The sequence below is a fragment of the Diuraphis noxia genome, unplaced genomic scaffold (genome assembly GCF_037042655.1).
Source record: "Diuraphis noxia isolate RWA-SAM2 unplaced genomic scaffold, SU_Dnox_SAM2 contig0004, whole genome shotgun sequence".
NCBI lineage: Eukaryota > Metazoa > Arthropoda > Insecta > Hemiptera > Aphididae > Diuraphis > Diuraphis noxia.
In genome coordinates, this window is record NW_028301714.1 from 16,675,189 (window position 1) to 16,688,831 (window position 13,643).

The window sequence follows — 13,643 nt, forward strand, 5'->3', positions numbered from 1 at the left end:
CGCTTCGGTCTCACAGAAAACAATTTACATACTTCGATAGTTTTATGTTTGTGTTGTATTGAAATAATTGTCGAAGAATAAAAAAAAACAATAATAAGCTAAGGACCCGTTCATTATTATCTCAAGCCAATATTACCATGTTATGTTTATGATTCTATGAATTGCGCGCAGTCTGTATTTATTGTAGGTACGTCATTGAGCCTATTTTATGTAAACATAATATTCTACATCCAAGGCATAGTAGCTTGTGTTGTGCAAATAGCGCAAATTAATTATTACGTTTTTGCGTGCAGTTATGAAGTTAGATAGTTTAAATTTGTTGTGTGAGTATATTTTTTCTTCTTAAATACACGTGAATGTCACTCAAAAGTCAATTCAACTCTCTTGGAATTATTTACTTTTGGTTTTGTAATATTAAAAAATGAAGTTTTCAAACTGTATAGTAATAATATTTATAGATATAACAACAATTCCCATAAGTATGCACATAATGATAATATAATATTTATATGAAATGGAATATAAATGCATATTAAAAATATCAAATTTTCCATACATTTATTAATTAAACAGCTGTAGTTTTATTTATTATTCCAACAAATATTTGACTTTGACTAAAGAGTATTTACTTACTTATAACTATGGACACAAAACGTCCTTGCTAGTACTACGTTATTTTATTGATGATCAATTATTATATTTTTAGTTATTTGTATTATAAGTTATATAATAACGTATTACATGTGAATAATTGTCTTTAGAACAGTTAAAATTTTAAATGGATTAATCGCGGTTAAAACTCTTGTACTCATTATGATTTGTTTCAGATTTTATCATAATGTGTATCTAAATTCAGTTGAAATATTTTACTAATATTGATATGAATTTCCAATAGTAAAATCTGTTTATGCCAATGTATATGCGATAAATATAGTAACTATGAAATCAAAAAAACTCATATTCCACTACAACTACAAAGCGATTAAATTTAATATATCGAATATAATTCAAAATAAATTTGATATGATAAATTACATTACGAATACCTACAAGTGTTATTATAATATTATTTATTATTTATATAATTTATATGTTAATAACTTTTTTATCAGTCAGTATAACTGTATTTATTTTTAGTAAATATAACACATGGTTTGAACAATTTGAAAATAAAATGTTGCTATACAAGTACAGTATTTATTTATTTATTCTTGAAAAATAAATTTTGTAAATGGAAAAAAATCATTTATTTATTTTAATATCAAACAATGTTGGTATAAAATGCTACTAAAATGAGTCATTGCAATATAATGTATTCAAAAGTTGTTATGAAGAAGTTCAGTATGTCAGACATAAAATCAATATACACTATATTTTAAGTACACAAACCAAAATCAAAAGTTTAAGGAACTCTCGTTATGGTCTTAATTACTGTAGAGGTAATAATCATAAATATTTAATTACTTTAAACAGCTCAAATTTGCAGAAAAGACAATTAACAAAAATTGCTTAAAATTGTTTAGTGTGTCAAATAAAATATGTAGGTACTGAATCAAAATCAATAATAGTATTTTATAAATGCTTAAATATCCTGAGCAAATTATTAATCTACCGATTGAAAAGTGTTAAACAATGTTTGGATATAATTTCATATTATGAAAAAGAAGGTGATCACGCCATCAATGTTGACGAATTGCCTATACATAGCGCCGTCTTAAAAGCTGAAAAATGTCTATCATAAACATTTAAAATGGTTAGAAATAAGGTATTGCATAAAATCAATGAAATCTTGAAAAATAATTATAATTAAATTTAAGATGCTTATTATTTTGTGAAAAATCTATTTTCGAACTCTTAAAGTATAGGACAAAGTTATACATGCATTAAACATGAACTCAAAACTTCCTAAAAAAGTTTTTATCTTCAGATTAGAATAATTTATATAGCTAAAAAAATAAAGCAATAGATTCTTAGTAAAAATCAGGTTTTTGTCACCTCTGTGTTTTTTTTATAAGCTTTCAAATTTTCAATGTTGAGAGATAAAGTTTACGTTTACGGATTCATGTTTATGCATTGAAATCTTTTTCAACACGCAGGCGTTTGTATTTTTATTAATCAAAATAGTTATAAAATATGATAAGATGTGTTCTTATAGTTGGACATATTTTATCTTAACATTATTAAATAAATAATATTATATTTGTTTTTGAAATACATCATTTTTATTTTATTTTACAATTAAAGTACATCAATTAATAATTTTTCTAAATTGATTATTACTATATAATAATATAAAAATATGAAAAAAGTAAAATTGACTTAAATAAGGTACAGGACGTGCCCATCTCAACGTACTGATCTAGCCGATTGTACGATTCCATACTATTTTTAAGTAACCAAAATCCATTGAAAATTAATATTAGACATGACAAAATGACATAAAATATCGTGGTGCGTATTATCTACCTATATCTTCCATTTGCTTTATTAAAAAAAAAAAAAAAAAACAGCGCAAACCTAACATATTATTATTATATCGTATCCACCGTTTTAGAACTCACAAATAAAAATTTATCAGCGACCGCGTTAAGCGTAGGTATAGTTCAAAAACGCGTCAGTGTTTAATATGATGTGCCTGCACAAAGTATATTGTGTGTGTGTTTTTTTTTTTTATGACCCGTTCAATAGATTTTTCATAGCTACCACAGTTTTAAGCGGTCCGTGTAACGCGCGCGAGAAGGATGAGGGAAGTCATCTGATAACGGTTTCGATGAAAAGCTTTCGTCGTTTTCTCGGAAATCTCGTTTTTATCGGCAGGGGCGTCGGTGGTGGCGGGCAAGGGAACAGACGGAGACCGTTTAAACTCGCCGTAATCGCGGTCCTAATAATTATCATCGAAGTGGTATACAGAGTGGTAAGGGTTTTTATTCCTCCATCGTTCTTATCTGTGCGTGCCCTCACGGTTTTTTTCGTGGCTCCGAGATCACATAAAAGGATTATTATTATATTATTATTTATCTAGGAGCACCTATTATAACAGTAGCAGGCCTAACTACGCGGACCGTCTAGATGGTAGGTATTTATTTTTATTTTTATCTCCCTCTTTTAATATAGCAGTCAAGACCATACGCGCGTTCTTCGGTTGTTTTTAGTTTTCCGTTTTATTTAAACGGCGAAAGGTACTCATCGTTGTACAGCTGACGACGCGTTTGACTCTTTTAGGGTTTTATTTGTATTGGATTACCGATATAGAGCAATATGTATAACATCAAATCACATGAGCATCCAATATTTTTATTTTCAATATAACATCAAAATGATATAGTTTTCACATTAGTTGTACGTTTTAATACTGTAATGTGGTCGGGAGAACGACCAGCTAAATGTAAGATATCCAGTGAGAGTCGTACTGATCGTACTGTATCGTAGTTATACGGAGTTCGATATTCATTGAGTGTTGAGGTCTAAGGTGCACAGTGAACTAACTTACTTCATGTATGGTGTGTATTGGCCATAGGTCTTACAATTATGAGTGTGTGTTAATATAATTGTATTGGTCAGCAGTTAATCGTACATAATGTTAAGTGTGTATATGTGTAGTACATATACACATACTTAGGTATCGTGTAACATATTATAATTGTTACAATACATAATATTCCAGGTTTCAAGGTCTTATCAACATCCTGACCATTGTTTTTTCCTTACAAATACACACATATATTTTCTGAATAATAGTAAAACACACTATGGTATGCATACAGCATATTAATATGTAAGTATAGGTATGTACTCAAAATTCAAAACAATATTATTCTTATTATTATAGCAACTGGGATCAGAAAGCAATAATTATGTGTTGAAAGCAACCATAAACCTAAGACCTGTAGATAGCTTGGGATGCTACGAAAAGTAAAGGCGACTTTCTTAATTATACGTAATACAAAGTTGCATAATTTGTATACCCTGTAACTATATGTCTTGCGTACGTGTATGATTATATTAAATTCAATTATGTACACTTCGTCTAGATTCGTCTCTTCTTAAAAAAAAGGAGATAGATAGTTACATTATTATTAGGCACGACTAAATGCTGTTTAATCATTACCAAACATTTAGCGATTAATAGTTATATGGTCAGGGCGTGTCATCAATCCCCCCCTACCCCCAAACACACATAGACCCGGCGATTTTCGGCGACCAAGTGTTGGCCATACGGTAAGACACGACACTCGTCGATCTCGTATAATGTGATACGCGTTATGCGGAATTCCGTGAATAAACGACTTGGGTCTGACGGAAACAGTATTAATATAATATAATATTATAATATTATATAGTTTCGTATACCGTTCTCTCCTCATCGCGATCTGCTCACGTTTGCGGTTCATCGCCGTCATCGTTACGAAAACGGCGATAGTAATAATAATAATGATAATTTAACGTCTGTCTAGTGTATATTATAATATAGAATATTAACTGCAGCGCGTTGGCACCGTCGGGCGCGACAACCGATTTTGACACGCGACAGATGGCGTTCGACACACTGAGCTCATTATATTATTATTATTATGCATTATACACACACCGCTGCGACCGCGCGGGATCGAAGTTTTCTGCCTTCGGCTGTGGCTTAACCCCGCACGTCTCTGCAGACTCACGCCGGCTAATATAACGACTACAGACAGCGGGATTTCGCGATAATCGTCCCCCGAAACGTTTCGTCATCAATATTATAATAATATTGCAATGTGTAGGTACATAACAATGCTGTAATACGACATACACGCACGTCGCACACGTCGCGATTCGACAGCTGCGTGTTAGTGGCAGACTCGACATTTTAGTCTTTGGCCGCCGACACCGTTCGAGTTGCCGAGTCTGGCGAGCTCGTTACTGATTCAACCCCAATACTGCTCGAGCAGTTATGAGCGGCGCAACGGCGAACCTTTTGGAGAGACCACAGCGTTGAAGTGGACGCGTTTTCTTAAGCGTGGCCAGAATCAGGGGGCTTGAGTACTCCCAGCGACCCGACCGGTTTATCCAGAGCCGCATTTAACGGGGAGGGCAAGGAGGGGCAACTGCCCAAGGGCGGCAAATTTTATGGTGTTTGATAGGGCGGAAAATTTTTAAGGATCAACATAAAATAAAAAATTAAGGGTAGCATATTTTAATTTGCCCCGAGGCGGCAACATAGCTTAACACGGCACTCTGGGTTTATCCTCAGGTTAAAAACCTGTAATTAATAGGTCCATTTCCTCTGCACCCATCACAACTCCGAATTCGAGTTGAAACCTACTCCAATCGTTTGTACCGTTTTGTACTTCAAGTAAAATCGTTTGTACCACAACGGTATAATATATTCAACGAATATACAGATAAATAATATTAAACACATTGATATTTTTTTTAAATTCATTATTGTATTATTGTTATTATTACCTTTTTTACGTTTAGATATCTCTATAATACGTTCAAACAGTTCCATTTATCCAAGATAGATTTATTATAGTGCAGGCGTTTGTGAATTTGTGATGACTTATCTAATATCTTGTTCATTGTTATAACGATGTCTGATGCTTAACTGACCCGTGTCAATTCTACATTGTACGCTCATTCTTCATTTGTATTTCATTAATGGCATAGGTATTGTTAATTAATGTTTGAGATTTTAAAATTATATATTATTTATAATTTTCTACGTAAGATATTATAGTTTGATTTCTCCTGAAACATGCAAGGTTGGGAAACTACTCGTTCAAAATTGAATTTAGATACTCCAACATTAAAAAAAATATATTTTGCATATTAATTTGTAGGGAAAAAATGGTTATTATTTGAAAATGAGAAATAAATATAGGATACTTATATCATAGCCCATTGGTGTGAAACCAAAACATCGCATAAGTATATTATAAAATCTGGTTGACGGTTATATACATTTTTAAGTAGGTATTATTAGGAACAATATTTTTAAATAGATCTTGAATACTCAGATTTAAGGAATATCCTCATAATCACAAATAGCATTTAAGATTTAGGAGGGCTAAAACTGACATTTTTAATATGTTATTGTTATATGCTGTTAACTCTTCAGGATTTTTTTTGCGGGGGAGGGGGAAGGTACTATAAAAGTCAGGAAGGCGTATTCCCATTTAGTTAAACATTTCAATAATCTAAATTTTGAATAATATATCTACATTATTTTAAGACAAAATTTAAAAGTGAAATCATGTTTGCAATCAAACCATCAATCATTGACCATTGGTATTCCGTAGATCAATATTGGAATAAAATAAGTCAATAAGGACCATGATCGATTGGAGATTTTGTTTTTTAAAATTATAATTTGATTATCAGTCGTATAGTGGAATATTGTTCACTGGAAATTTGACACTTCTTATTTATTTTCAATAAAATTATATAATTTCATATGATAACGGAAAAATGTATGCGTTTAACTGAATTTTTAATTTGACACCGACAAATCTAGAGCATCAAAACTTTCGTTACCAATGCATTGGCTTCAATGAAGTTAAGCCCAAATACATATTCGTCTGACACGTATTATAGCGATAACAATAATCACAGTCCCTAAAATGTCCAAATTTTCGTACTACACACATAGTCTCAAATCAGTCCAATCTAAATATTATACATAGTACCTATCAATTAATAATAATATGTATTTACAATAAATAATTTTATTTAAATAAAACAGAACCTCTATTTAACAAATTTAAAGGTTCTATAAAAAAATGTGTGAAATATAATTTTTGTTGAAAACATTTTTTTTTTTTATAAAACTCATTTTAAGTGTACAAAATGCATGAAAATAATAATACATAATATCAGTAAATGAATAAAAGTAAATTTAAATTATCTATATTAAGTATGTAAATTATTGTTTTTTTTTTAAATTCTTTGTGGTCGAAGAACTTACTGATATCCTGTGTTAATATTGTTGTTTTAAAATTTTATAGAGGTTTAATGAATTTATAAAGGTTTAATGTGAATAACACACTTTTAAATTTCGTACTACACACTGAACTTTTTTAACTACCTACATAAAATGTGTCGTACTACACACTAATTTTTTCGAACTACACAAAGTGTGTCGTACTACACTCAATTTTAGGGACTGAATAATAATAATGTTATTATTTTTATTATTATCATTATATCGTGATTAGAGACACACGGTTATATGGATACAGAGACACGTGTAGGTATTAGCGTGATTGTGTGAAAAAAAAAAACGTACTTCGTAGTAGTCAATAATCGTTTTGTAATACTTTAATTCGAATCGAATGTTTTATGATATGACGTCACGCGTTTAGTAGCTATTCAATGAAAAACGAGTACACAATAATATCGTATTATAGACCGTGTGAACTCACACGAGTGCGACCGCGAATACGTGTCTAAACCGCGATTATTGCACTGCAGACGGGTTTTATGGTGCAAAGTTTTTTTTATGCGACCAAAAGCGACAGTGGGAGGTGTGAAACAAGTAGTGGTATATTAAATAGGTGTTAAAATTTAAATTCTACCTCACACCCAAATAGGTAAAAATATGGGTAGAGCTGTGGAGGTTCTAAAAATTAAAAAATTAAAATGTATGCAAGTTTAAGCAGGTACCTTACGCAGTTACTATATTATAATGTTATACTTATACCTGCAATTACAATAAAACTATACTCTTTCTATAAACTGCATCCTTCAGAAAGCTCCTCACTTCGTACCTCTGCTGTTGCAGTAACGTAAGTAATAAAAAGTACCGATTTTAAAAATGTCATCCACCCACGATTTGATTGGATCCACGTGGCGTGTAGTCTCGTTCGTCTGATAAAATTTCCCGTGTTTAAAATGATAAAAGATAACGTATTTAAATAACCATCGTTGTTTTAATAATAATTTATATTAACATTCAACTTTTGTATTACGTCACTATTACTGAAGGAAATTACTTCAATGTGAGCGTTAAGTTTTTTGTAGCCACATAATCACACGCTATGCTGGTTATTAACGAGGAAGGCACAAAAGCTCAGACTCTGTCGACACGAAGTATCGCGAGTATATTATAATAATATAGCCTTATTTTTAATTTGTTTTGTATTCAAACTCGTGAAAAAATGCAAATTGAGTGCATAATATTATAATGTTGTACCTTAACAGGTTGTGTACAATATACTTGTCAACACTGTCGTATATAGATACGTAAAGTATGTAATACTATATTGTAATTGTTATATTGTACCTATACGAGGTTTTATTTAGGCTGTTTCTCTCATGAATTCGGTTTGATTGTTTTTCCATATAATATGAATGATTCCAGTTTCGCATAAAATCGTCCTTAATGTATTTTATTTTATTTTTACCAATTTGTTTCAACCACGTCCTGTTGACAAATGGATTGTTTTTTTCATATTACAGTATTTTTTTTTAAGCGTTTCATATTGATGCAACGCATATAATATTATTTATGCATTTTATTTGTTTTGTAAACTTTGGTTTCATAGAATTATTGAGAATCGTCAAGTTTTAAATATCATAAATTGTAATAATGAATAATAATATGATGTAATCAATATCACTAGATCGCACCTGATCGAATTCCCAGTTGTTTGACTTTTTTTTATTCAGAAAATGTTGTTTCGTTATGTTTTAGGACTATCTAAAAAAAATTCCATAAACGTAAAACTTCTAGAGAAAATGATTGTAAAAGAATCTCCTACATTTATTTTCGTAATGACAAACGATAAACAGTAATGAAAAAAAAAACCGTTGTATTATGCGACATACAAATCACGCCACGCGAAATGGCAATCGTTTACGAGTGCTTAGCTTGTATAGGTATACACATCATTGTTTTACGCCTTTAAATGGGTGATTGACGAGAGCAGGCGACAGAGGGGTCGTATTCTCGACTGTTTGAAGGGGGGGGGTGGACGTGTAGGTGACGTGCAGGGTTCTAGAAACGTTCGCCACTCTTGACATGATGGACCACACACCAAGCGAATACAACGCGCGCATATATGATGATATTATGGTTTTGCGTATCGATTCGAACCGAATGATAATAATGTGTCGACCGTTTGTCAGTTGGCCGGTCGGTGGATGGGGGTGGGTCGAGAATATAACGGTCGAACCGTAAAAATTTTCTTTTATAAAGATATACACTGTCGAGAAGACGACTCACTGCAGCGGCCGACAACGACGCCACTCGGCAGGACTTCGTCTAGTCTTTCGGGCGCCCGCGAGGAAAACGCTAACGGCGGCCCAGTTATGTTCGTCTATATAGGGGTTGCGCCTCAGAGGGCGCCGGGGATTCGAGTGAGAGTATAAATGGGTAGAGGAGACGATAGTGAGCAGGCGGGTGGGAAAAAAATAAAAACTAAAATATATCTCTCGGTGAAAACTACGTATGCGTATGTATGTGTGTGTGTGTGTGTGTGTGTTCAGAAAAGCGGCAACAATAATAAAACCAGGGACGGTGTATAATATACGAAACGAGAGGGGTGGCCGCGCGGAGCAGATTAATCGGTGTTGGCAACACAAACCGACTCGATGGCGCCGCCGAACGAATATCATATCCGCTCGTCCTTTTGCCCGCCGCGGTGAATGTACATGATATAACGGTGGAAGTCAATCGGAGACGAGTGGTGTATTTTCTCATGCCATACTTAAAAGGATTTTTCGGAGCGTAAGCGGAAATTATTGTCCCGCTGCCGCAACCGACACTATTATAATAGTATCGTCAAGAGAATGTCGGTAATATACTATTATTACTATTACTGTTATTATTATCTACGCAAACGATTATTATGTGTCAAAATAGCAAAAAGAACAGAAACCTATATAAAAGGAAGAAAATATCACAACACCGTCTGTAGGTAAACCCATTAGTATAAGTATTGATGTTATTATTATTATTATTATTATTATTAAGACTGTATGCGACGGGTGGATTGAGAGAGAGAGTGAATGAGCGAACATAGAAAAAAAAACCTTTACAGTTTGTATAAAATATATTATTATAGCATCATAATTGGGACTGTTAATTTTATATTCTAATAAAAAATCTTAAAAATGTATTATTAACCCCGAAAAATAAACCGATAAACCTTACAAATACATTCAAATTTCAAACCGAAAAAATCCAGTACAAAATGCATTATAGGTATACGTCTATAGTTATACTAAGGAACTATTGTTTAAAATCAATCAAGTGTAAAATATTTTAAACTAAAGATATTATTAACTAAATAAGAATTTCATTCAAAACATTTAAGTATTCAACTATTTATAAGATGACAATTAAAAATTATTGGTTATAAAATCAATTAATTGAAGCCATTGAAGAAGTAATAATTATTATTGAAAATATCAAAAATTGCAAAGTAAAAATTCCAAGATTGAATTCATTACAATCTCCTAATTCAAACTTTGTGTATAGGAAGTTAAATATTAATATGTTTCACAGTTGTAGCCTGAGGTCACAAGTTATATACTTTTTAACAAATTCATAGTCCCCGCAATATTATACAATTAAGTTAATATATTTGTAAACACAACAATGAGACAAGTCGATTTATCCGTCAGTTATGTCTATACTGGTACATAATATACACATGTATATTATCCAACTAAAACAATATACGATAATTAGGGGTTGACATCGCGGCCGCCTCGTCGTGTATGATGTGTTATATGCATTTAACCGTTAAATATAATCTAAATACATGTATTATTATTATGAACACACATTTACAAATAAGGCATCTAATAATTATTGTTAAACCGATATAAATATTATACATGTTACATTATTATTATATGTACCGCATGCGTACCACGGTATAACACTTGATCAGTAATTTATTGATTTCGTGTATTATTATATTGTTACAGGCGTGCAAGCCAGTTGGGACGAGTGGTGGACATACGATGGAATATCAGGTATCGTTATTATTTATTATAATTATGTCATTACTGTTATTATTATTGTTGTATTACGACGATAGCTGTAGTTGACGAAATACGCTCGATCAATAAAATAATAATAATATGCCGTAGTGATAACAAAATGTATTCAACACATTACATCGAAACGTTATTATTATTGATTTGATATTTCACAGTATAATGTGCGGTGTATGATGGCTCATAAAATTAGCATACGAATTTGGTACGCACAGAGATTTAATTAAGGTTTTAACTGAATTCGACTACTACACTTAATAATCGTGATTCAAACTTAAACAAATTATTCTCGCGACCCGAAGACTTAAAGGCAGCGTAATACTTTCTAAGTAGTTTTAATTTTAAAATATGGTTGTTTAAAAGTACACTAATTTTGTACAGTATTATGCGAAACAATGATCAAATTAAATTATTGTTACTTGCTATAACTTGAATAACTTTAATAAATAAAGGAAAATGTTCATTAAAAATTTCAAAATATTAAATAATTTTTGTATTGCATACACTTATTATTAGAAATAATAGTTATTTCAAATAACTGGCATTACTTATTGATGTATAAATGGTAGTGCATCATTTATAAATGTTCATATTAGAAAAGGAATTATAAAATAATTATAGTTGATTAGGTATTCGATTCAAAGTTGTATTAAGACATTGGGTATAAGTAATTTTTTAATATATTTACAATAATTCCATTGTGGATGGAAACAATAATTTGTATATACATTTACAAAAATAAATTGTGATATAATGAACCATTATTTATTTTTATTATTAACTGGTGAAGTTAGGTTAAAATCGCGGCATATATACTAGGTATATGATTGTATGATATTTGTCTTTCTCTATAGGTAGCACTGAAACAGACACGTTCAGTACTATCTGTGTAAATTAGTTTTATTATTCTGGAGGTGTGAAAGAACTTTTATACAAGTGAAACACAACTTTTGTTATTTTATTCGATGTTTTAAATTTTAACCACGAGTCCAAAAAATATTTAAAAACCTTTCATCTTATCAAAACTTTATTCAGTAGTTTATGCTTGACAGTTATAGTTTGATCGTATACATTATTTCCTGAAATCATATCATTCATAAAATGGTTTATTCAAAATGCACCGTAAATTGTGTATTGTGGTAAAGATAATATGAACATACACAAATAGTTATAGTTTTCATTTAACAAAAAAAAAAAAATAAAAAAAGAAGGGAATGTATGATATATTACAACAGTAATATTTTGATGTTGATTTATAATCATATTAATATGTACATTTTATAAAGTATTTTATCTCTAATACATTTTAAATAATATTATAATACGGCGTCTAGCAGAAAAAGTACTATATAGCATTGGAACTTGAAAGTTCCATTTTATAGTTATATGATGCACAACTATAGATAACACTTTAAGTAACCTAGTAATTTTTCTGAAAATAAGTATAGACTTTAAATGTATTATGTTGTGTTTATTTGGTCGGTGCAATGCAGTAATTAGAGCTAGATTATGGAAAGGAGACATGTCAGGATCTAAGATTAGGACTAATTTTTGTGGTGGTGAGCTAAGGGATGGATAACTGAATAGATATTCAAATAACAAACAATTTATAACATTTTATAAAATATAAATAACACTCAAATTTTTGTATTTTAATTTTGTTTCAAATTTCTAAATACCCAACCAAAATAAAAACCGAAAGAGAGATGACACCCAAACTCCACTTTTACTGTAATGGCAAGCATTTCTGAAATTTGTAAATATTCAGAAAATCCGCAAAAAAAAAATTGTAAGCAATTAAATTATTTATAGTTTAAATAATTTACTCATAACCTACTCAACTATGACATAAATACTATACCATAGTCAAGAGGAAAACAAAACTATTGAAATGTATAGATAGGTGCCAAAATTATCGATCTAAGTTTGTAAATAATAAACAAATATAAAATATGAACTAAATAAATAAATGATTTACATATTCATGTCGAGAAGAACGTTTATAAATAATATTTTAGAGTGTCATTAACAACTGTGCTATAAGTATTATGTATTGGACTTGGGTTCACGGATTTACTAAACGCATTTAAAGTTTTCAGCCTTAAATGACGTATCCAATTACGTTCTTGAATACTTCAAAGCAGTTTGCTTATGGCGCTCTTGAATTTCCCTTATTAATAAACTTTGAAATTATAACGAAGGCATATGATAAGAAAATAATAACTCAATAATTTAATAATGAGTTATACTTATTCAAAATACACATCAAATAGCAAATATTAATAAGAAATTGTAATATGGGATAGTACAGTTGTATTATTTTGGTTTATAACTTTTTCTAGTACAATTAAATAACATTCTATACGACATAACATCATATCACTGAAGTATAGCACATACATATCAATATATAATAAATAATAAATAAAATATTATTAATTGTCGATAGTATAAAGTATAAACGTTCATTTTTTCACTTTAATAAGGAATGGTCATAAAAATGTCGTTAAAGTATCATAACTTTCTTGGCAATTTTAATGATATACTTTTTGTGTGTAAAAGAAATCTTAAATAATTTTTATTCGGTGGTCGGAAAAACATTAAGAATTTATTACCTCGTTGGCGATGTGATAAGGTTGCGATCAGATAATATCAAA

The 13,643-nt window shown here is 30.6% G+C and overlaps 1 protein-coding gene across 3 annotated transcripts in view; it reads left to right on the forward strand.

Moving 5' to 3' along the window:
• Positions 1–13,643, forward strand: part of CARPA (Carbonic anhydrase-related protein A) — a 112,380-nt gene that overhangs the window by 13,391 nt on the left and 85,346 nt on the right. For all 3 annotated transcript variants that reach the window (XM_089226702.1, XM_089226703.1, XM_089226704.1), the window contains exon 3: positions 10,915–10,962. In XM_089226702.1, the coding sequence (XP_089082828.1) occupies positions 10,915–10,962 (48 nt within the window). The remainder of the gene's footprint in view (positions 1–10,914; positions 10,963–13,643) is intronic.